General features: G+C 38.6%; 1 protein-coding gene across 1 annotated transcript in view; it reads left to right on the plus strand.

Moving 5' to 3' along the window:
* The window catches only part of LRRC1 (leucine rich repeat containing 1), a 69461-nt gene that overhangs the window by 40707 nt on the left and 3810 nt on the right, over positions 1 to 24944 (plus strand). The window contains exons 5-12 of the mRNA XM_058836622.1: positions 5615 to 5671; positions 7263 to 7326; positions 8094 to 8168; positions 9925 to 10069; positions 12613 to 12731; positions 13678 to 13761; positions 22821 to 22936; positions 23877 to 24049. Coding sequence (XP_058692605.1) covers positions 5615 to 5671; positions 7263 to 7326; positions 8094 to 8168; positions 9925 to 10069; positions 12613 to 12731; positions 13678 to 13761; positions 22821 to 22936; positions 23877 to 24049 — 833 coding nt within the window. The remainder of the gene's footprint in view (positions 1 to 5614; positions 5672 to 7262; positions 7327 to 8093; positions 8169 to 9924; positions 10070 to 12612; positions 12732 to 13677; positions 13762 to 22820; positions 22937 to 23876; positions 24050 to 24944) is intronic.

The following is a 24944-nucleotide window of genomic DNA, read 5'->3' on the forward strand; positions in this document are numbered from 1 at the left end:
GTAGTCTTCAAATACCTTTTGAAATGTACTTTTTTCAAGTACCTTCAAATACTTACAGTCTGAGTAAGTGGTATTTTGAGAGCTGGCTAATTACTGATTAACTCTATCATTTTCTTGGGCAACAAAAGCTGCTAAACATCAGATTTCCATTGCATTGTTGATCTGCAGCTAGAAGCCTTGTGGGATGGGAATAGCTTACTAGGAACCTGTCACATGAGTGCATAGTCATCTAACTGGTGTGTCCTGGGCCAGGGTCATACTGTTACTGGTGGTTTTATTTGGCCAGTGGGGATGGGCTGTAATATATTTAAATATGGCTAGTTTCATGCATTTTTATGCCATTGTCAGAGTACTAGTTACCTTATCTCTTGGTAGACCCTTGAATAGACCACCACATGTTCCTTTTCTGCACAAAAAAAGGACAGTAAATTGCCTAGTTTAGACTCCTTTCCTTCCCAGCCTAGAAGGAAAGTTTAGTGTCATGATGAATATTTCAATGTGTATGAGCTGTATAGCCAGGCAGGGTGTCTAATCACCAGTAATGTTCAGATGCTGACCCAGTGAACTGAAGTCCTTTGGAACTGGTGCACTGGTCAAAACATGGACTTAATCTCTCATTTCTGTGTTCTGCATCCTTGGGCTGTGTTCTGGAGTCATTGCTGCTGCTGCATAAAAAGTATAATACTAGACTATATTCAGAATCTATATTGTGTTCTCACCTTACCTATCCTTACTGTGCAGGACATTGTCTTTTTCTGTATAAATATGGGGGCTATGCCCATTGTCCTGTCTTCTCCTTTTTGCAGTTTTACAAACATGAGGAAAAATGACATTTGGGATTTTATATTCCCCTAGCCAGCCAAAACTTGCTGGAAGGGGTGCAGATCCAGCCATGGATTTCTGCAGGTGCTTTAGATCTTCATCTCTTCCAGTTTTGCTTCCTTATTTCCCAAAGCTTGTACTCTTGTGTTGCTGGCTCAGCTGTGTGCTGCTTTTGACATAAGTTCAAAAAGTGTAGCTTTTATTACACAAGAGAAGGGCAATGTTCCGTTTTTATTGACTGAGCATCTTTAGCTTTTATATGAGTTATTTTTATCATCTGTGTTTCTTCCTAGCTTTTCCCACATTCCTCTTTCCAATTCTGTAATTTTAGCTGCTTTTTTTTGCTTTTTATTTTTTCTTCTTTTTTTTTTTTTTCTTCTCAGAAGGAAATCACATATGGCTTATCATGCTTCCCAGTGCTTCTCTCAGAAATCTTTGCTGGTCTCTTCCAAGGGCTTGGAGCTCCTAGTCTTTTTGCAGGGACTGTGATAGAAATGGGGTGTATTATGTTGTCTATTGTTAGTTACTCTTAAGGCTGACTTTCTGTCCCCATGGATAGAGGAATATGCTGCAACTGTCTCTCAAAGTTAAAGTTCTAGGATAAAATCATATAAATTTTGTATTTTATAACTTTAAAAAATAAAGTATGTTTAATATGTGCTGTACACTTAAAATTTAATTTCATCCAAAGCAACGATGGAACATGTCTTTTTTTTCCTTTTTTTTTTTTTTTAATTTTAACTTCAGTGATGTTTTTTAACCTATTGCAATGAATCTCTTGTTTAGAGAGTCATCTGTCTGTGAAAAGGTTGTTTTGTGGAACATGGTAGTGCTGATAATCTTGTTGTAATCAATCCAAACTGACTTGCTTTGGAAGAAAAAGAACAACAGGCTTTGTTTCTAGTTTTAGCAGATGATTCTAGTCTAACCTTTGTTTTAGAGTAGACTGCTGCAGTTGATGAAGGAATATTTGTGGTATTCTGTATCTGTAGATTGTGTTGAATTGCGCGTTTCTTGTTCAAAACCTGACGGGAATGATGAGGAAAGACACTTCAGCATTTTGTTGCTGTTAGTTTTGTTCTCAGTTATTGATTTCACATTCTCTTCATTCTTCTAGTTCTCACAGTGAATATGAGTATCTACAGTTACTGTAGGTTGAGTGCTGAACGAGTATATCTGGTTTATACTGAAACTGACATTTATAGCCATGTTGTACCTTTAAATTCAACTTGGTTCCACCCTTATGCCAGTAATCATCTGGAATGCTGAGATGGAAAACTTGCAATTATTTCAGTTAACTTCATCCTCTGCCTGGTTTGTCTGTTCCCTGGTGCTCAGTAATGTCATACACATGCTCAGTGTTTGAGGTCTGTGTTGTGTGGTAGCTTTTGTAGAGAGAATTATTACAATATTAATGCTTTCTACAAGCTGTGGCAAAATAGTATCTTCTGATAGTGGTTTTTTTGTATGTTTGGTTTCAGTTTTTTTTTCCTTTTTTCCTCTTTTTGCTGTTGTTGTTTTGTTTTTCTTTCTCTTTTAGAATATAAATTACATTTGCTTGTGCATTTTCTGTTGGATTTTTTTGGGAAGTAAGGACTGTTTGTTGGAAAGCAGCCTGCAATGCTCTGTGGTGCTTTTGCATTTCTAAATGCAGTTGGTGACCAGCTGCTGATTGATCTGTCTTCAGTCTGAGTAAATTACATTGCTGTTGCTTTTGTGTTTTATGGTAACTTCCCATGACTGATTTTTTTTTTTTCTTCAAGATGGAGATTAGAATTAGGGGAAGATTCTGAAATCAGTAAGGTATGGCTTGCTTTAGTTCTTTTCAGGGACTCTAGAAATACTGGACTGACAGTGCACCTGTAAAATTAAGGGCATAGGGAAAAAAGAAATTATTTCATTTAGCATATTGTGAAAAATGGCTATTTGTAGCTGAGAAGAGGAAGGATTGCACTTTCTGGAAAGGGTGTTACTAAATCAGAAAAGATACTTGAAAAATAATAAGTTATGTAGAATTTTTCTTGCAAAAGACTTAAAATTGTGTTTCTTAGCAAAAAATAAAATCAGAAAAATGTTAGTACATTTTTTAGCACACAATTTGTTTAGAACCTGTTGGTAAATGTAAGGGCGAGCTATACCTCTGCTTTTTAATGTACTGGAGATTAGTGCTTCAGTACATCAGCATGTCTTTTATATGATACTATTTTATACAATACCTGTCACATTTTAGGTTGCAGCACATAGGTTTCCTGGGAGCCATTTCTGTAGGTCTTCAAGATTTAAGAACAATAAGTCACAAATGTCCTTTCATTTTCTGGCCTCTCTGTCAGATGGATCCATCTTAAGCATAGTATTTCACTCTAATGATGCAGCTTTGCTGGTTTAAACTTCATAGACTTAAGTCTCTATATTGGTGGGAAGCTTAATTTGGCTTATTGAGGTCTGCTTATACTGGATTTGGACTCAAGAACTTGGAAGAAGTGGAAAGGATAAAGGAGTGTGGGGCAGTATCTTTTCCTTTGTTCCAGGGTAGAGTTAGGGTTGTGAGCATGCTGTGGGTGAGAATAGCTGTTGAATAACTAAAGCATTTCTCCCTCAGAAAGCTGTGTCCTTAGATGAAAACAATCTGGCAGGTAGCTAACTCCCACAAGAAGAGCACCTAGGCTGGGACTGTGGTGAGCCACAGTCACTCTGCAGGGATGCTCACAAGGTACTCAGAAGGGCACCGCTGCCAATGAGTGCTCACAGTGCTGCAGCACATCTGCCTTCCTTGCACCTCCTTGGCAGCTGTACTGGCCCAGGTGTTTAAGGGGATTTATTCTGCATTGGATTGGGGATCTGTGTTACTCTCCTTGCTGGGTTTTTTTTAACCAGGATCAGTTTCCTGAGCTGATTCTCTGGCCTGCCCCAGTCTAATGTTATGATGAGTCTGGTTAAGATGGTGGTTCCCAAGTTCTTGCTATTGAATGTGCTTTTTCTGACAAATATTTATGTTCAGCCACAGCCAAAGTGGTGTCTGGGGTAAGAAAAGAAATTAATATATTGCACCATTTTACTCATCAGCGCTTCAGTGTGATGGGGAGGGAGATGAGTAGATGCAGGGTGATGTGTAAACACCAGATTACGAGGCAGCTCGGAGGTGTGCACATCCCTTTTGTATTCTCTTGATAAAAATGAATCATGGACCTCACCTAATGTAAATTAGCAGAGAAAAGGAACATTCAAAAGAAGGTTGAGTAGGTTTCTAGAAAACCTGTAAACACAAATGTAGTGGCAGTCTGTGGGTGGCAATGTGAGCAAGGTCAGACCCACATTCCCTTTGGAGAGAAATGGTTCTCATCACCCTTTCTTCTCCCCCTCCATTTGTTTGGTTTCCATGAGGACGTTGGATACTATGTCTCATTTTGACTTGTGTTTTACAGTGTTAAAATTTTTATGTGTGAGTTTCCTCTTGTGTTGTTGGAGTGATGGCTTGCCTATTTCTGTCAATGATTTTGAGTGGCAGTAGTAGCATTATACTCACTTATCTTTTTAATTGAATTTGTAATAGACTTCTACTAAAGTATCTTTGCCTATGTGGTATATTTAAACTGTACTTCTGGAGAAATACAGAACCCATTGGGTAAAATGTGCTTATTTTAAAAGCTGTAAAGGGCTGCTGAGACTGTAATCAAAGCTCCTGTGAGACTTCATTCACTGTTTCTTGAGTGCAGTATGAAACAGGTGCATGAGATAAGGATTTATTTCTCAGACACCATCAAAAGTCAATCCATGAAAAAATCTTCTTTCCTTTTTAATTAGTCATCATATCAATTCTGTTGCTTTTCTCTGCTTAGATAACTGTATGGAAGTTGCAATGTGAAGTTTTTTTTTTTTTTATTGGGCTATGAAGTTTTATTATCAGCTTTTTTTTATTGGAGCTAACTAATTATTCTGTAGTTTGGTAAACTGGTATTGTTCGAGATGGGAAAACATTTCAATTTTATGTAGTCTGAATGCATGGGCTTGCTTTTTTGTTTTTCCTAAAGTGTACAGTTTAGAATTAACATTTATTTCAAATTGAGTGGAATTCTTGATCTTTTTATCTGGATTTTATTCAAGGCCTACACACTGTCCCCCTTCTCTGCACAGCAGGACAGAACATAATTCTGTTGCTGAAAACTTATTTGCAGTCACCATATCTGATTTTCATTTTTCCCTGGGATGGTGGAGGATTAGAGCAGATTATAGTGTTGGGATAATGTCTGACTCCTTGTGTTCCATTTAGTCATAAATAAACCCCTGTGAAATCTGAATGTTGCTATGGTGATGCTAGTAAAAGCCTGGGATATGGAGTAAGTGAGCCGCTTAGCAGCATAATGTCACTTAGAGTAATGAGCACACTCTCATTAGGACAGTGATGGGTTTGCCTGTTGCTCTGTAACTTTGGTAGCCCATGCCAGATTCCAAAGGTGAGTAAGTAAAAGCAGTCTAGGTATAATATAATATACTCTGTTTAGTAACTTAGAGCTACAAACCTTTTAACAAATGGGAATTTGTGTTTGTCTCTTTACTTTCTAGCTTTAATCTGTTGAAGTATCACAGAGAAACAAGCAAAAACTTCGTCTTTCTATTCTGCCTTTCACAGGATGATCTGGTGTAATTAAAAAAACCCAAAAAATCAGTTCATAGCAACTTGTTTTAAACTGTGTAAATGCACACTTTTCTTTTTAAAATGTGGAATATAAAAAGTAAGGTGGAATTAAAATGTAGTGGTTTTTTTTTGGTTTTTTTTTGTTTTTTTTTTTTTTAGTCTTTATAACCTGGCTTCACTGGAACTGAGAGAAAATTTGCTGACATATTTACCTGAGTAAGTCACATTGCATGTGTTTCATTATATTAACATAAAATTTTCTTATTCTTAAAATCTGCTAATGTATGAAACTGAATGACAGCTAGAAAAAATATCTAAAGCAAATTGACAGCATGAGAGACAACCTTCTTTTAGCAACATCTACATCCATTACTTCTAGTTGTACTTGATTAGTAGCTGGAGCCTGCAGTCTGCATGGATTGGCTTTATTCTATAAAAATACTCTGTATGAAATACAGCAGCACCAAACACATCCTGCAGGCATTGGACAAGCCCATCTGCAGTGGGAGTGGTGGTTTGGGTTGTTCTCATGATGAAATTTTGTAACTGTGAAAGTAGGGCAGTAAGATCTCTGAAATTTTTACTCTAGACCTTTATAACAAATAAGCGTTTGTATTCAAGGCTGAGTAGCCAAAAGGTTCTAAAACCTGGAGATGAAACCCTTGGTAGCAAACTGGGCCTGCTGATGTCTGAAGTCTGACTTCACCCACTGTGCTTTTTGAAGAAAAAAGTTATCTAGATGTCTCTGTACTGTCTGTATTGTGGCAGAGGAATTGGTGGTCTTTTGTTAGACTGATTTGGTATTTTATACTGTGCAGATCCTTTTTGTCTGCCTAGAAGCATCCTCTTCTTTCTCTGGTGAAGAGAGTTTCCTTCCTTCACTATCTGATTGCTTTTTACAAGAGTTTTGGTGACTCCTGTTCTGCTTGTTTAAATAATCTAATGGATGCTGTAAAAGATTTAACCTTTTTTAATCAGGAGCTCTTCCCCCATTGCTTTGGGGTAATTTTTTCCTGTCAGTCTATCCAGTGCCTTGGTTGTGGCTCTTCATAGCAGTGAGCCACAAGACACTTTAATGTCAGTGGTCAGAAGATAAGAGTTGCTGGCTAAGTTTGGCCATGCAGTGTCAGTATGAAACTATAAAAAATGTTGACATTGTTATTGTTCCTGGAAAATTCTGACTGTTACTAATGTAGCTGACGATTCCCTCTGGTTTTCGTGCTACTGCAGCTTTGGGGAAAGTAAACAAGAGCTCTACAACAGCCTGATTTTGAAGGGTGGCCCTCTCTTGTCTGTCGGTTTAAACTTCTTTTACAGCCTTTTGTGCTTCTCTCTATTTGCAGTCTCAAAAACTGAAGTATTTCGGAAATTGATGGATCGTGTTGAGAAGATAAACGATGGATATTGACACTTGAGTCAAATAGTTATGTGATCCTTATGGGGAATTTTTATGCAGTTGCATAACTGTAAATTTCCCCTAAATATAAATCTAACTAACTGTACTAAAGTATGTGGCATTTGCTACCCCAGGGGACTTATTGTTAAAATAATAATAAAAAAAAAGAGTAATGAATTGACTGCCTATACTAAGTTTTAAGTTTCAAGGGCATACAGTTACACTGACAAACCAAATTATTTTTTCAGTAAGATGTTACTGCAAACAGTCTGTTCCTGGTAAAATAACTGTCTGCCTACAGTACATTATAATTTGAAATTCAAGTTTCAGTAAAATGAGCTTATTCAAATACATGGGGTTTCTGTTGCTTTAGTCTAATGTGGTTTTGTTTTGATTTATCTCATCTCACAGATCACTTGCCCAGCTGCAGCGACTAGAAGAACTTGATTTAGGGAACAATGAACTTTATCATTTGGTAAGAGGACATACCACCGAAACTGCACATTGGTATTGTTTTATGCATCATTTAGATGAAATGGGTTATATGATGTCCAAAACTGAAGAAAGAAAAATGCATGGAGGGAGAGTCTTTTTATAGGTATAGATGAATTTTGACAGTGAGCTAGTGTTTTCATATCTGCTTAGTCTTGTTCAGTACAGTTTCACTTTACTCAAAAACCTGCAGCTGATCTCTAGAAAATGAGAGCGTGGAACAACTTTTTTATGGAAATAAAAAGGAGTGGAGGGACATAAAACTTTGTCTGTGCTTGGAGTTACAAAGACCACATGGACTTGTGTCAGGAGCTGGATGGGTAAGCACAGATGAAAGTTCAATTTCCAGGGTGAGAGTAGGAATCTTTGGGAAAGATTTCCTACTTAACAGGAAAAACTGTTAAGGGTTGAGAGATCACTACACTGTTGTAGATTGATCTACCAAAAATATATCTGTCACCTCCCTTAAGGTGATTCAGGAAAATGTTGGATGGATTTTCAGTAGATCAAGGGTGTGCAGGCAATTTCTTAGTGCATGCCAGGAAAGAATGGTAGCTTATTAAGCTATAGCAATTAATTTGTATAATGGAGTTCCCAAATGCTTACAGTCACCCTTGCTATTTCTAACCAAGGTACATCTAAATAGTGCTTGCAGGAAGAATTGGTTTACTTAGACTGTAATTGTGGGATGGCCATTTTTTTCAATTGAAGTTCCTATGCAACTTAACTTTACTGCTTTTTATGTTGTAGCCAGAAACAATTGGTGCACTTTTCAATCTTAAAGACCTTTGGTTGGATGGAAACCAATTAGCTGAAATACCTCAGGTAAAAATGAGCTCTACTGATAATGTTTTGAAGATGTTTTTGAAATTCCTTTTCATTTATTCCTACAGGGAAGTGCTTTAAAATGGAATATTTTTCTCAGTCTGCATTGCCTGAGTTTGGTTTTGGGTGTGTAAGGGTTTTCTCTTAATAAATTCCTCTGCAAGGGATTGGCCATGATACTGTATGTTGTCAGGAATTTTCTTTTAAACATTTTGACAAAGGAATTGTTTCCCAATAGGCAGGGTTAATAAGGAATAACTGGTTCCTTTCAGTTTGTAGAATGACACATCCTCTGTTCATAATTCTTACCCAAGATCAGGGAGATGTTAGTTGTCTGAGCTAACCCTCACCTTGTGTATCTATCTGAATTGCAGTTTTAAAAATTTTGAGTGAGAAACTCCCCTCCCCCCCTCCCATTTTTTGTAGTCATCTTCATCCATTGAAGCATGGTGTTTGGAAGAAGTACAGTAATGGAACTGTTGCCATAAATAGAAATTTAGATTTATGCAGGCAAATCTCCCATCTGACATCAGTCATGGGATGAGGGAACTTAGCATTTAAAGCTTATAGCACTCTAAATTCCCTTTCCTAAGAACTTTTATAATGAGGGATGTGGGATGGTTCCTCTTCCTTCTTGTTCCCTTACAACCAAGTCAAAACCTGTTTTCTTCTGTTCATCCTGCAGTTTGCTATTACTTGCTGTGTGGATCTCATTGTCAACCGTATATCTTGTTAATCAGTTACAGCTTAGTGGGTTTAGGTGACTTTATTTTTGTTGGCTTGGCCTAATAATTAGAGAAATGATCATTCATAAAAGGTCAAGTGTGACTTCAGCAGCCATTTTTATTGAAACTGGCCATTTTTATGTATTTTGTCCTATGTCCAAAGGATGAACTTGTAGGATAAAAGGTATGTGTTTAATGAAATGCCTTTTGAGAGGCAGACACTTGAAAAGTAAAAGAATTGACCTTATAAGTTAGGATCAAGGTGGTTGCTGTATGAAAATTTCATATATGTAAAAGGCACTTCTTCCTCAGCTGTTCTGTTCTCTGACAGGTGATTTGGATAACTAAAATGAGATCTGTCCTCAAGTGTGTATAGGGATGTCTGTGCATGGGGAATGGGGAGGTGCTCTGAAAGCTAACAGAGGCAAAGGTATTTCTCTGAGGGTTGGATTGCTGTGATAAAAACTTAAATAGTCATTAACAATAGTAGATGATGGCAGTATAACTTGGCAGTTCAAATATGCTTGCAATACCCCCAGTTCCTATTTCTACATTTGTTGTAGTTGGAAGATGTGAAGATATGAAATGCTTAGATGCCATGGCATGTTGCTGTAGCAGCCAAGAGAGACTAATCCTAATTTGCCTAGGGTTGATTGGGAGGGGTAGAGTTTAATTACGTAGTGGTTGATAATCTGCCATTCTGAAAAAAAACAACTCTGCAGTCTTTACTTGAGGAAAACTCCAGCTTTGCATGGTGCTTGCCTGAGTATGCTCAGCACAGTTTCCCTGACTACTGAAGCCAGTTTAATATTTAAAATAAGAAACTATGAACTGAATCACTTGGTTAGTTTATAATATGTAAAGTGTAATTATTTACTTTTTTCTGCTTTAGAGGTCATACAAAGAATGGCCAATTAAGAGGTCATACAGATAATTGTTTTTCTTTGTGGAATTTCATAGTGATGGCACATTTTTCAAAGTGCTTTCTTACGTGTTTGGGCATGACTTAAATTTTTTTCCTTGTATCGCAGGAAGTAGGAAACCTGAAAAACCTGCTTTGCCTGGATGTTTCTGAAAATAAATTGGAATGCCTTCCTGAAGAAATTAGTGGTCTGACTTCTTTAACAGACTTGCTTGTTTCTCAGAATTTACTTCAGGTCTTACCTGATGGCATTGGTGAGTACAAAGTGAATGGTATCACACAGAACCATTTAATCCACTGTAACTGGAAGTCATTTGGGTTTTTAAAGTCTTATTGTGCAAGAGATGAGCTTGTCTTGTGTTGGTTTTTATTCCTTTTGCTTTGTAGCAAATACATAGCTCTGTTAATGTTGCATTTTAATTGTCTGCATGACTCCCTCATAATCCTCTTTCAGTCTTCACTTGATACCTCCCAAACAGCATAAAAGTTAATAAGTCCCTTCAGTTCCCATTGTATCTGTTTCACCATCAGAACTCTTTTCATTGTAAAATTTTAGCTTTGTAACATGCTTTGGGTCACTTAATAAGACTGGCTGAGAGCATCACTACAAAAAATACAGAATTTTGAATGGTGTATTTATCTTCAGTTGGACAATGTGATTAATCCTCTACTGAACCTAGTGGAAGACTCTTTGCCTTGCAGCCCATTAGTCCTTGCCTTGAGGACTCAAACTACAACCTTTCTGTGTCTATCCCTTTGATTTGGTTCAGTAACTGAAGAATGTTTCCTGAAGCATTACCAGTGCCTTTTTTAAGGTGTATGTTTTTTACCCAAGCAGTAGTGTTGTGGCAAGTAGATGACAAGCATTTTTTCTCTACTCATCAGCTGTTTTTCTGGAAAGTTCCATGTTGTAGGAGTGTGACTTGAGAGGACTTTATTTTTTTAACCCCCCAAAATATAGGTGTAGGGGAAGGAGGCCTCATGAATGTGGTTTAACTATATTTAACATTTATAAAATGTTCCCCCTTACTGTATATTCTATATAAGACTAAGAAAAGTTTCTCTAGCAATTAGACTTGGGGGAGTGGGGTGACAACTGTAGGTCCTACAGCTGCCTAATTAATATGTGTTTGACAGGGAGTTGTAGCAGCCCTCTCTGGTGACTGTGTTGGCCAGTGCAGCTGTTGTACATCAGAAATGGAGCTGTAGCTTCTGAAAGTCAGCAGCACGTGCACCTGGCTAGATGGAGCTTGTTGACTGAAGTGACCTGTGCTGGTCTCTGTGGGAGCTCCTGCCCAGCTGATCACCGAATGCTTGCTGGGACTGGTGGATCTGTAGTGCTCTGGAAGCAGGGCTCTCACCAGCACCAGTGGCTCAGCTCAGCTGTGGCCGTGTCGCCTCAGTCTCCAGAGCTCTAATGGAGCTCCAGCACCCCCAGGCAGCCTGTGCCAGTGCTGCACCACATCCCACTGAGGAAGCTGCTTCTGATGTCCAGATGGGATCTCCCACGCTGTGATTTGCAGCCACTGCTGCCTCACCTGGCACTGCAGAGAAGAGTTTGGCTCTGTCATGTCGTAACTGCCCTGCAAGTGGTTCTGGGCAGCTCCCAGATGCCTCCTTGTCTGTCTTTTGGTGGGAGTCAACAAAGCCAGCTCACACATGCCCTGGCCATCTTGGTAGCTTCCTACTGGACCCTCATCACTTGAACAGGGGAGTTAAAGGGAAGACAGGACATCACGTGAAACTTAGAATGATTCTACAGGTGCGGTTTCACTAATTGCAGGTTGGTAGGACACAGCAACTTCCATTGATCTGTTGGCCATAATTCTAATGTAGTCTAGTTGGTGTTTGTTTCTGATGAGAGCTCACTGCTGTTTAGTATTCAACCTAATGATCACCATAGTACCCATGTTCTTTCCAGCAGGGCTCCTGTATAGCTGTATATTTTACTTCCCAGCCTGTGCTGGTGCACAGGTTTCTTCTGTCTGCGTGCAGAGCTCTGCACTTCTCTGTGCTAAACCTTAGGTTTCTGTTTAGGTTGCAATCTTTCTGTGTGTCAGACATGCCTTCATGAATTAATGTCATCAGTGAATTTGATACTCCAGACTGTTACAGCTGGTTTGGACCACACAGAGATGGCAGGGAGGTATCACCCAAACTCTCTATCTTGGGCTCTGCCGGAGTCAGCTTTTGCACCAAAGACCATTCTGATACAAAGGAGTAGAACAAAGTGAATTTTCTGACCTGAAATAGTATTTTGTTCTTCATGAGAAAATCACCTTCAAAGAAGTTTGATTTCTCATCTAAAGAATAAACTTGGGTTTTGTGTCTGACTAATTAGGTTCTCTGTTAGGAGAAAGAGGCATTGATCCTGTTTGGGTTTGGGCTGTCACATCAGTGCAAGATGTTCTCACTGTGGCTGATTAGGTGTGGGTGATGTTCTGAACATTTCTTTATTAACAAACACTGTATAATTGAGGAACAGACAGATAATTTTCACGTGTTTATAGGCATTTGGGCAGACACATCCTTGATATTTATGTGGGATAAAATTCAGATTGTAACTTTATTACAGTTTATTATGCTTAAATTTATATTGAGTATAAATTCAGTGATATTAAAACTTGAAAAATAGTGCAAGTACTAAGTGAAGCAGTGCTTGGGTTCTTTTATTTTACAAAAAAATATAATTCATTGTTTTAGAAGATTTCTGGGAGTTTTGTAGCAGTAAAAATTTATGTAATTAAAGGTATTGGAGCATACTAGACTAAAAATCCACGTTGTTTTTTCTGTCCAGGCAAATTGCGGAGACTCTCGATTTTGAAGGTTGATCAGAACAAGCTGATTCAACTAACTGATTCCATTGGAGACTGTGAAAGCCTTACTGAACTAGTTCTCACAGAAAACCAGCTGCAGGTATGCATGGTCATGGCTGCTCAGATGGCAGGTGGTAATAAGACCTGCTGTTAAGTGCTGAATCACTTAGCTCATTAGGTTACTCATCCTTGCTGCTGCTAAGCAGTGCATTTACTTTAAATGCATCTTATTTCTTACCTGTTAAATGGATGCTAGAGATCAAGTTGTGTGTAGTAACAATCCACCCTTCAAATGCTTAAGCAATTACATATTCACTCTTGAGTGTTTCATGATCAGTGAGAGAATTGGAGCATGTGGAGTGCAGGTATCCTTTACTTCATTGTGTTTTTTCATGTGGGAGTTTGTGGTGTGTTGCATTATTGCCAGTTTTTGCTGTACATTATTTGGATCAGTCTTGCTGGAACTGGATAGAAGCCCTGAGCACTGCAGAGCTTGTACTGCTCCTTGCTCTGCTGATCTGCTCTGGTCAGGTATTAAATATAATGTGTGGTCAATTAAAATAAAATAGCAGAATTCCTTCTGTTAGATGTTTCCTTCCATTTTTTCGAAACTTCATGTGACACTGACACTTGGAGGGTTGAGTTAGAAGCTTAAGACTGTTTGGACGATGCCTCTCCAACATAGTTCATAGTTAGTTCATAGCACCTGAGTTAGGAGATAGCTAACCAAGAAACAATTTTGGGAGTGTAAAGTTAGATAATACATCCTACATACATGCATTCTGTACACAGCTGTGTGTCTGTTGTCGTAGTGCAGAGATAATTAATGAGTGAATTTGTGTTAGAAGCTGACATTCCTAGGCACTTGTTTTGCAATATAAACCTTTGGATCTTCTTTGGAAAGTCTGGCAGTAATGAGGATTAACTACACTTCAATTCTGAAAGTGGATCAGACTGTTAATTAATTTAAAAAGTGAGTTAAGTGTTTTTTCCTGACCCTGTGTGTTTATGAATTCTGTTTGTATATTTTGTTTTTGTTGGCACAGTCATTACCGAAGAGCATTGGAAAACTAAAGAAGCTGAACAATTTGAATGCTGATAGAAACAAATTAACATCTTTGCCCAAAGAGGTAAGTTTTGTGCAGATGAGATTATAGAAACAGAAAACTCTTGGTTTCAAATGCCTGCAAGAAGTAGCAGGCAACTTTGGTCCAGTGGGTATTCTTTCCAAACTGATCACAACCAAAAACTTGTCCGCTAGATCTGAACAGTAGTGATTTGGTGGCTTGGAAGTGCAAAATTTATTTGTAGTTGAACAGAAAGCCTTGGATCTAATTAGCTTGTAACTAACTTGGGTCTAATTATCTTTTAACTGGCAATTCCCAGTGTGGATGTCAGGCCCTGCACTATTTGAAGACTTGGAGTTCTGGTAGGGTGAATGGAACACCAATATTTCCCTTCTGCATGTAGTGTGAAACTACTGCCACACTCTTGCTCACCTCACTCCTTTGACCAATATCAAAGGGAAAGTTTTATACTCTGAAAACTGGCTCAGTGACTGTCTTGACAGTCTTTTTGGTTTTGGAGGTCTCTGGACTGCTTTTGCCCTTAAATATAAGGACCTGATGTGACCCAGATACCTCAAATTTTACTGCTATGAGCACTGGGACTTCTTGTCTGTTGCAACAGTATGTGGGATGAAATAAGGCTAGAGTTTGTGTTGTGAAGCTAAATATAATGAAGGCTTTACAAGTTTAGTTCAGCAGTAAATTGTGCAAAGAAGTCGAGAAAACAGCATCCTGTGATGGGGCTGTGAGTTGCTTCTGTTTGTACTATTTTTTTCTCTGTAATTTTTATCCAAGTAATTCTCCCTCTTATTTTTCGTATCTAACATGTGGCTCTGAGCTTTTGTTCTCCATTTTCAGTCACCTAAGGAGCAGGAGGGTTATGTACTCAGATGACAGGCAGTGGGTGGAAATTGAGAGGAGTATCAGCTCTGGCTCACTTCCTTATGGAGCTTGGACAGCTCTAGAAGGAGGTATGAGAAGGAAGTGAAGTGGGAAGGAGATGGGGGAGAGCTTATTGTCTGAAGAAGAGGGATCAAGCAGGGGCAGAGGATGCTGCTGTGGCACTGGCGGCAGCAGTTCCAGTGTCCTGGGTCTGAGCTGCCACAGGCCAGTCACCTAATTGAGGGAAGGTGAGGAGGGGGGAGACATGTGAGTACTGCAGCTTTTCTAGCAGAACAGTGTCTACTCTGCTGTGGTGCTTCTGGTTCTGAACTGAGAATTGTGACAGGGCTTACCCAGACAGCTTACACGATGGCTAGCAAGTTGCAAGACCCTGGGAAAACTATTTGGGTTGGTATGTGATAGCAGTTTTCATCATAAGATATGTGGAGTTGGAAGGAACCCATCAGGATTCCACTTCTCGGCCCTGCACATGACACCCCAAGAGTCACCTCATGTATCTGAGAGCATTGTTCAGACACTTCCTGAGCTCTGTTGGGGTTGGTGCTGTGACCACTTCCCTGGAGAGCCTGTTCCAGTGCCCAACAGCCCTGGGTGGAAAGCTTTTTTCTGATATCCAACCTAAACCTGCCCTGGCACAACTTCAGGCCATTCCCTCAGGTCCTGTCACTGTCACCACAGAGAAGAGATCAGTGCCTGCCCCTCCTCCTCCCCTCACAAGAAGCTGTAACTGCAGTGAGGTCTCCCCTCAGTCTCCTCCAGGCTGAACAGACCAAGTGCCCTCAGACACTCCTCACATGGCTTCCCCTCAAGGTCCTTCACCATCTTTGGTGCCCTCTTTTGGATGCTCTCAAATAGTTTACTATCTTTCTGATCTTGTGCTCATTTAGCAGAAGACTTTCTTTGCTAAAAGAAAAGACTGTACTTGAGACTTGTGCAATTTTAGGTCCACTGCACCTTTGAGCAGAATTGTTTTGAGTTTTGCATGGAAAAAAATGGAAAATGCTAAATGGAAAATTTTACTGGTAGTTTATTTCCAGATTGGCCATAAATAGCTTGTGTAGTGTATAAGCACTTTTCTCAGTGAATGGAATATATGGTACTGGAGGTGGTGCATAAGGGCAATCAGTGTGGCTGGGAAGAAGCAGGGACAGGAGAAGGCTCAGCTGCAGAAAGAGGTAAAGCAGGGTGAGTATGGAGTGTGTCTCTTTGGGGGTATAGTGGGGTCAGGAGCTCAGTGCAGAACAGTAGAGGGATTAATACCGAGCAAGATACTGAAGTCTTTGAACCAGCAATGTCTTTCAGAGGTGGCATGCATTGCTCAGTGAAGGAGTTGGGGGATATCCAAGGGTGAGGAACGAGAATGTGTCTATAGAACATCAGTGCACATGAGAGAGAGAGGGGGACATCTGCACAGAAGTGGAATGAAGACAGGGATGAGCCTGTGTTTGGAGAAGGCGAATAATGAGGAAATGGAAGGTAGTGTCTGGAATGAGGCGAACTAGGGAGTAATGGAAGTCCAAGAAATAAAAATGGGAGAGGGTGGTTCCCAAAGGAGCTTGGCAGGGAAACAGAGGAAGCAGAGCTCTTTGGCTCCCTATCAATGACTTCGAAATAGAATTTTTATTTTTCCTTTAAAGGTGTCTGTCTCACTAGAATAAATGCTTTGAAATTACATGTAATGTAAGATCATATGCTTTTCTCGGCTGATACTTAATTCTTTATTATTTCATTTTAAAGGAAGTCAGCCCTTCTCTAACTGCAGGGTCATTTCACTCTTGATCAATGCATTTGAATTCGAAGCTGGTAATGTTTCAAATAGAAAGCATAAACAATTGATGGCAAATTGCGTGCCTCAAAAATATTGTTAATATGTGTGTATTGCAGAACCTACTGTCTAGCTAACAAAACTTCTCTTGTTTCAGTTTTTCAAGTTTCAGTTTGAATTCCTTGGGCTTAGGCTGTGCAGTGTACATTTTTCCCTGAGTGTTTTTAGAGTGCCTTCCTACAGGTAGGAATGGTAGTTTGAAATGGTAATTTCAAAAACAAAGGAATCTGCTGCTCTCTGCCCATGATCCATCTATCTGTTCCTGGAGCCGCATTTTCTTGGTATAGTATTTTTCTTAACCAGCAGCATTTTGCTTTAAACCAAACGCTAAGATCTCATAGTACAGGTTTTCTGTTTAAAATTCAGAGGAATTAAGAGTCACATTTCATAGCTCTAAAAGAAAATAGTTCCACATAAATTGAGTGCACAGGTATAACAAGTACTGTTTGCTGTTATGCAAAGCATCCACAGGAGCAGTTTTAAGGGGCTGATAGTGGCAAATATTCCAATTCTGAGTTTCATTTTGGATGGCATGGAGGAACGTTTTGGTGTCTTGAGTGAAATGTTCAATTTCCATTTTTGTTCTCATCATTGCTGACTTGGAAAAAAAATAATGCAAAATGTATTGGTAGCGCACAGAAAAATGCGTCACCTTTTTTCTGTCTGTTGGAAGGCTCTGCTTGACACTGAGAAAGCATAGTATGTTTTTTGTTTATTTTCATCCTAAACTGATTTAAAACCAGGCACAAACTTCTGTCAGAAGTAATTTTCAACACTCCTTCCTGCTCTGTGTTGCTTAAGATGTTTCCTGAGACAGTATGGCCAAGATTGAGGTGTCGGACTTTTGCACATCAAAATTATTACTTGTACACTGGTTCCCCCTTCACAGAAGCACAGTTGGATGCAGAAGTAGAGTATACACTGCAGAGATTTTTTCCTCAGTATCTTTCCCTCTTTTCCTTTATGTGTTTTTCTTACCTCTTCTATTCTTTCTCTGCCTTACAGAGTGCTAGAGCAGCTGTGCATATGTGGCCTTCATCCCGATAAAAAATGGATGTGGGAGAGGCTGTTACTCATTTCTTTTGGACAGGGATGGAGACACAGTCTTGTGTGTAGAAAAAAGTGGAAGTCAGATAGAGACAAGAACACATGTACACAATACTGTATCTGCCTGGTATCACTGTCATTTCACCCAGAACTATTCCTGTAGCAAAGACCACTTTTATTATTAGGATGGTGGGAATTACATGCCTGCACTAATGTAGCCTAGTGAGATAATCTCTGAGTTTTAGCTACATTAGTGCAGGCATTTAATTCCCACCTAGCTGTGGTGGTGTGTGGTTTTTTGGTGTTTTTTGGGAAGGGGGTAGAAGGATGTTGATTTGGTTTGTTTTGTCAACAGTTTAAGAGAATTGGATTTTGAGTCAGTGTGTTAAACCATTACATAGTAAGATTGCTTCAAGGCACACTTGTAAAACCATTCGTTATCTTTTGGTGTAAAATTTCTTTACTTGGGATTATTGAGGAGTTTGTATGCAAATAAACCTTCAAAGTTTCCTGGTTCAAAGGTTCTTCTGTATTGTATACTGATAAAGGTAAAATGTGGAGGAACTGAATGTATGACCAAGGCTTGAGTCACTGAGAGATTTCATCTTCAATATCTCGTTTTGCAGCTTAGTCCCTCTCTGACTGAAGTGGTGAAACAGACTTCAGCAAGAACTGAGAATGTCTAAACCTGTTCATAGTTACAAATGTTTTTCCCCTTAAACTTGAAAGACCTGCCTGGTGACTCTTTGGTATTGAAATCCCACCCTGGCACAGGAATGCTGATGAAACTGGTGTGTTGATTTTGGCACTTGCATAAATAACCTCCTTGAAATGTTTTCCAGTTTATATGCTTTTGTTTTGCTTTTTATATGTATGAGTCTTTACAACCTGCAGAGATCTGGTAATGTGTCCTTCCTGTCTCTGAGATATATTATGAGACTTATTACTCCATTAGGTAAAACTTCTGTGGGATTTTTTTGGCAATAACTCTGCTTTTCAAATTTTACTTTTTTAAAACAAGTTGGGACCACCTTGTTTTTTGTGATTTTATCATTTGATGTCCTGTCCCTTTTCTCATTTGTGTAGAAGTATGTGTATCTCAGAGGAAAAAAAAAGGCACTGAGGAAAAGTGCAGGAAAACTTGAGTCAGAGGGCTGAGAAAGTGTCTTGGTGAGCTCCTCTCCTACTGTTCACCAGTGGTGCAGGAGGTGTTGAAGTGAGTTTCCTGTAGATTTTCCTAGCAAATTTAAAGTTAATAATAACAACAGAATAATAGTTAATAATAATGAATTGGGCAAATTTTTCCACCCCTAAATGTATTCTGTGCTGGCAGTTAAAGAATTAGTATACTTTATGTGGAGCCAAGGAAAATTCTGACTTTATTTACTTTGAGCCCAAACAAAATTTTGGATATGACATCTTGGAAAAGATTTTACAACACAAGAGGAACTGTGTTTAAATTGCTGCTATATTTATCAGACTTGTATAAGTCTGTGAGAGTTTTTGATGCTGACAGCTGTTTTGAGAGTTGAATAAAAGAGATGCCGTCATTGAACTTACAGCTCTTCACATGACAGCTGAAGAGTAATCATTACAGTATTTGTCATAATGTAATTTTTTTGCATTGCTTATAACTGTGTGAAAGATGCTAACTGGTAAATGACAGCATAATTGATTCTTAGCTTTTGAGTAGTAAACAGATGTACTTTAGAGTCATTAGAAACACCAGTAGAGAAGCGTTCTGTTAAGACTTGCAGTTCTGGAGGACTATCTGCAATGGACTAGTAGTGGGTGTATGAATGGCAAAAAAGCAGGAGGGTGAAGTGCTAAATGCTGGTCATGATGAGAACATAGGGAGGAGTTTTAGCAACTGAGCTGATATCCTGTGTATGTTTGTCCAAGCCTTACTGCTTCTCCAGAATGAGGAAGATGCTAGAAAGATGAGCCTCAGACTGAGATAGAAGAAAAGAGCAATAAGATCATCCATTAAAGTTAAATGGTTTAAAGGGTTAAAGTTTTGTGTGAAATCCAGAGACCTCTTGGTGACAATCATCCTCTCAATCAAGCCCACCTGAATGCAAATACGCAATTTTGTTCCATCTTCATAGTATCAGTGATCTTAAAATCAGCGCTTTGTAGTAATGACCATTTACTGCCTGGCTGATGTGTGGGCTTTGTTTTTGTGGTTTTCCTTTTGGTTTTTATCTAGGCGCACTGTTCTTTGGAGTTGGCGTGATGTCAGCCTTAATAACCCTTAAACTAAAGTCTCAGGAGTATGACTTAGGGATGCACAACTCATGTGAGATCTGTTCCTGATGTCCTGCTCACTGCAGAAGAACGTGAGGACTTCTTTAAGCCTCCAGTCCTTGGAACAATTGCTCAAATGCCTAGAACTAAGCACATGCTTGTCCCCATTAAGTGAAGTCTGTGCTGGAAATGAAGTGTGTGCTTAACTGGTGAATGGACTTGTGGCTGTAGCTGTTTCCTTGGTGCATATCAGGTGGTTTGGCACAGGTTGTTGTGAGCATGTGACCCTTGGAAAGCATGGCTCTTCCTCAGTTAACCACTCTGAGCCAATCCAGCAACAGCGTTCAGATACTGTGTTACTTCATGGTGGCCTCAACAGTGTTTTCCTTTCCGCATGCCGTGTAGTGTGTGCACTTCGCCTCCGTGGTCCAGCTTCATGTTTAGGTTCTAAAACATTGGACCTGATGTCTTTCTGTACTGCTGGATGGGTGCCATCTTTGTTTGAATGGCAGAGATTTTATTTGATTTTTAACTGTCAGCTTGTCTTTTTCTTTGTGATATGTCACCTAGTGCTTCTTGTTAAATGCTGTCTGCATTTTCTAAAAACAGTTTCATTAAAAAAATTCAGTGTATCTTTTTTATCTACCCTACTACCCTATTAAAATAAAAGGTCTTCACTACCTGTGAATGAAACAAAACCTTTGAACAGCAGCCTGTTGACTGACAGACAGCAAAGTTAAATTAACTGAAGTATAAATGATTTAGGAGTTACAGTCCTCTTTGGCAGTAGAAGAATGTATGTTCTGTCTCCATTTGTTGGCATGCTCTTGTCCAATATGGATAAAGAAAAATAAATTGAACATCTCTTGTATTTTCTTAATTGTTAGCCGCTTGGAAAATTATGGGTCAGGTAAATTGATAACCCTGTAAGTATTCTTCAGTCCATGGTTCTACTATTACCTTTCATTAAACTGCTTTAAATGCATGATGACTCAGGCTGTCCCAATTCCACTGCTGCATTTTTCCATTGTCAAAAGTATAGAAATTTTGGTCTCATCAGGGCTGCATGGCTTTATTTTGTTTGTTTGGCTAACCTCTTTGGATCTCCATGCTCCAAGACTGAGTAACGTGAACTTCATTCATGAAAAGGGAACACTTGTGTACACTGAGGGCATCACTTGCCAGCTCATCAACATTCCTTAATTGTATTTCTTGCTTTTCACAGCTCCTCATGTTAGAAATACCAATTAGACACTTAGTGTGTATGGATTTTTTTTAATATCACACTGTGTTCTGTGAACGTGTGAAGGCACATTATTTAAGAATTTAAACACGCTTTAAAGTGGATAGCAGAATTCTTGAACCAAGAAATGCTTGCTTACTATTTGAGTGCTGGTTTCTAAGGGCTTTGATTCACAAGCTAAAATGGCTTGCAAGGTTCATGCTTCTGTTGTACACACAGGGCTGGGAAAACTGGTAATCTTGTGAAATAGCTGCATCCTAAGAGTGCAGTGATTTAAGGGAAATACCACATATTTTGTTTTGTCAAGAATGTAATGCTTTAACTTTCTGCTGTAAATAGCTTGTGAATCAGAAGCTTTGAGCAGCTGATTGCTGTTTTCTTCCATTAAAAAGCATTTATAATACAAAGGAAGGTGAGTGGGATGTAAATGCTCGATTTGTTTTATTTTGTGAGTCACAGTTGCATCCTTTAAAAGTGGCTTTTTCCCTGGTAAATACTGTAGGTTAAATCAACACTATTTTTCCTTTGACCAGTTAAAATATTTTGTGCTATTTGTCTATAATCTCAGTCTTGGGTTTGGAATGAATTGTGGGTTTTTCAAAGACAACTGACAGTTAGCAAGAACACATTAATTTCAGCTTAGTTTTGGGGACTCCTGGCCAAGGTGTAGTTACATATTGGCTATATAGTGGGAGAGGAGAACTTTCTTAGATGTATGTCACTATAGACATCCTCTAATTTTTGAACTGAGATTTTACACTGTGTTTAGTTTGGACTCTAACTCTATAATTAGATTCTAAGTCCACTTAACTTGAAAGCTTCAAATGGCATTGGGATATTTTGCCTCTATTACTTGGAGTAAGAAAAGAAAAATCTTTTTTCCCCTTCTTATGGTGAGTTTTGGAATTGGCAAACAAACAAGAGTGCTTTTTGAAACTCCGTACAATAAGCAAACAAAGGTAAGTTTCCTTTGTTAATAGGAACAAAGGGTTACTTGAAGCAGCTTTTGAGTTGCTACAGCTAATAATCTTCCTGTTTATAGAAGTTTCCTCTGGAACAGAAGGTTGGAATGAGGTTTTTTTAATCAAATGTGGGGAGTTTATTTTCTGAAAACAGCTACTTTTGGTGCAAAATGTAGATTTTTAAATGTAAAACTGAAAAATCCCACCTTTGCACCCAAAAAACTAATTAGCTTGAGAATGCAAATACTTACATTTAGGTAAATTGATAGAGGCAGATATTAAATTAAAATATATTAAAGAAAGCCAGTTCATATGGGAATTGTATTGAAATGAGGTGCTTCTAATGAATCAGGGCATCAAAAATTTTAGTCTTCTGCTTCTAGTGAAATCTTCAGTAATCTTTGTGGACTCAAGAAATTTTGGGAGTTGATTGCTGTATTTAGCATTTTGCCTTGCTTCAAGCACCATTTAACTTGCTTGTTTATAAAGTTGCTGTGAGGAAAGAATGAATTAATATGTAAAACATAGGGCTAGAAAAGTTAAGTGTAGGTTTTTTTGTGAATGTTGGGCACAGAGTAGCTTCTGTGTGGTTACTGGTTTCTTCTGGGTGTGGAAAGCTCTGACAGGTAGCTAGAATGTGACCTATATGTAAAGATATCCATTATTTGCTGATACAGATGTTCAAGAGACTGGTCCTACAGACTTGCTTCAGGTCAGACTTCTTCTAAGCTAACACTTGTTTGCAGTCTGTACCTCTGGGGGAAGTGTCTGGCAGGCATTGTAACTTGAATGTGCTGTGACACACTCTGTGACCCGTACTGCATGCCTTTGTTACACTATGGTACTGCAACAAAACCAGACTTGCTTTTTTTTTCCCCCCTCTTCTCAAATATAGGTTGGGGGCTGCTGCAGTCTTAATGTCTTTTCTGTACGTGACAACAGATTATCTCGAATTCCCTCTGAAATTTCACAGGCCACTGAGCTTCATGTCCTGGATGTTGCTGGAAACAGGCAAGAGTTTTTTGTATTTTCATATTCTTTTGCTGTATTTACTTAATTCTTTCTGATGGCAAAAGATATTATGTCTAAGAACAGAGTAATAAAAAGCCAGTTATGACATTCATGTTAGTGTTACTGTTGAAACTGTCAAAGTAGTTTTCCCCCTGGGCCAAAAGTAGCATAAATTTTGAGTTGTCACAACTGTGATTTTTTTTTTATTTTTGATTACTTTGACCTTAAGGAAGAGATCGGATTTAAAAAAAAAAGACCCTGGATTCGTATATTTCTGAATTAAAACTGAGAATCTAGACAATGGATAGAGCTTCAGGTGAGGCTACCTAGCTGTAATGTAAAGTGGCACCAATATTGAGTGTTTTATCTTCATGATACAGCGTGAGTAACAAGGAAAGCCACTTTGACCTTGCAGCTTCTCATGAATCTTAGTGCTTCAAACATCAGCATGCAAAAATGAGTGGATTAAAGCATAAACCACCAAATTAATTCAGTCCCTTAGTAGGAAGTTAAAAAAAAAAAGAACCAACCCAAAACAGAAAAAAAGACAATAGCATCTCATCTATCCAATATAATTGTTACACAGGCACTTATGTTTTTCTGTTCTGGCCACTGTTTACATGTAAGGCTCCTGATGGGAAGCAGCTGTCTGCCTTCCAAGGCACTTTATTGCAGTAGAGAAAGCTCAGCATAGTTTTACCTGTTATTCAGCTTCAGAGGATTATAAAGTAACAATAAATTTAAGCTGCAGGTTTTGTTTTCTTTTTTTTTAAGGAATGGACTAGTTGGAATTGATGCCACTGCAATGCCTTCTATTAGAGGCATTGATTTCAATCCCGTTTGCTCCAACTCAGTGATGTATACTTGAGTTGACTTCATGACCATCTATTAATTCTCCCAAGGATTGCCCTGACTTTCTTACTTTGCTTTTTTGAACTAGGCTGACGTATCTTCCCATTTCACTGACTACCTTAAAGCTGAAGGCTTTGTGGTTGTCTGATAACCAGTCCCAACCTCTGCTGACATTTCAGACTGACACAGACCCTGAAACAGGAGAAAAGATTTTAACATGTGTATTACTTCCTCAAATGCCTTCTGAGCCTGATTGCCAAGGTAAGTGCCTAGAGTCAGCATTTCATTATGTATAGAAGCATTACTTCTTTGTTTACTGAGTTGTCCCATAAAGGTTTGTAAAACATTCATAAGCTCTAGTGAGCAAAGTAGCAAAGTTCTGGTTGAATTTTCAACCTTTTTTTCCTGTTATTCTAATAGTCTTCAGAAGACTTGAAAACTTTGCACTATGTTATTGAAAATACAGTGATAGCAGCTACAATAAAATACAGATCTAGAAGAAAAAGAATTACTTATATTACTATTTTGAGGCTAGCCAGTGAGCCCAGTAGTGATGTCCATATTTGTGTACATTGATTATATATCATATATGTATGTACATGTATGTATATATATATGTATGTATGTATGTAAAAATGATGGCTTTCCAACTACAATCCCTTTACCAGCAAAATAAATTGCATAGCAAATAGTATACAATGGACTTTTTACTTTTTAGCAAGCTAATTTTCTTTCAAGCAAAGGTGCTATACAGTAATTTTATTATATTCATTAACAAGTGTAGAATTGCAGTATAAATTGCTTTTCCCTTTTGTGTTGAAACTTGCCTCTGGGCCAGGTGGAACCATAAACTCTTTTGTTGGCTGTATTGCTGCTCCAGTAACTTCTGAATGTTTTTTGTCCTCAAGCTTTTAAAGCTGTGTGTGAACATTCAAGGGGATTCATATGAGCTAATATTTAAATTTCTGCTGTAATGACTGGAGAGTAATTTATCCCATCCAAAAATTGTCTTCTAAAAGAAAATCATGTGGATTCTTCTCCACTGAGTACAAAGGGGCCTGAGGAGAAAAGTTCAGCTGTGGGTATCTGTATTGTAGGAACCCAACTTAATTTCAGAGTTTCAATCATATATGACTGGAGCAAATAGAAACCATTA

The sequence above is a fragment of the Poecile atricapillus genome, chromosome 3 (assembly GCF_030490865.1).
Source record: "Poecile atricapillus isolate bPoeAtr1 chromosome 3, bPoeAtr1.hap1, whole genome shotgun sequence".
NCBI classification, from domain to species: Eukaryota; Metazoa; Chordata; class Aves; order Passeriformes; family Paridae; genus Poecile; species Poecile atricapillus.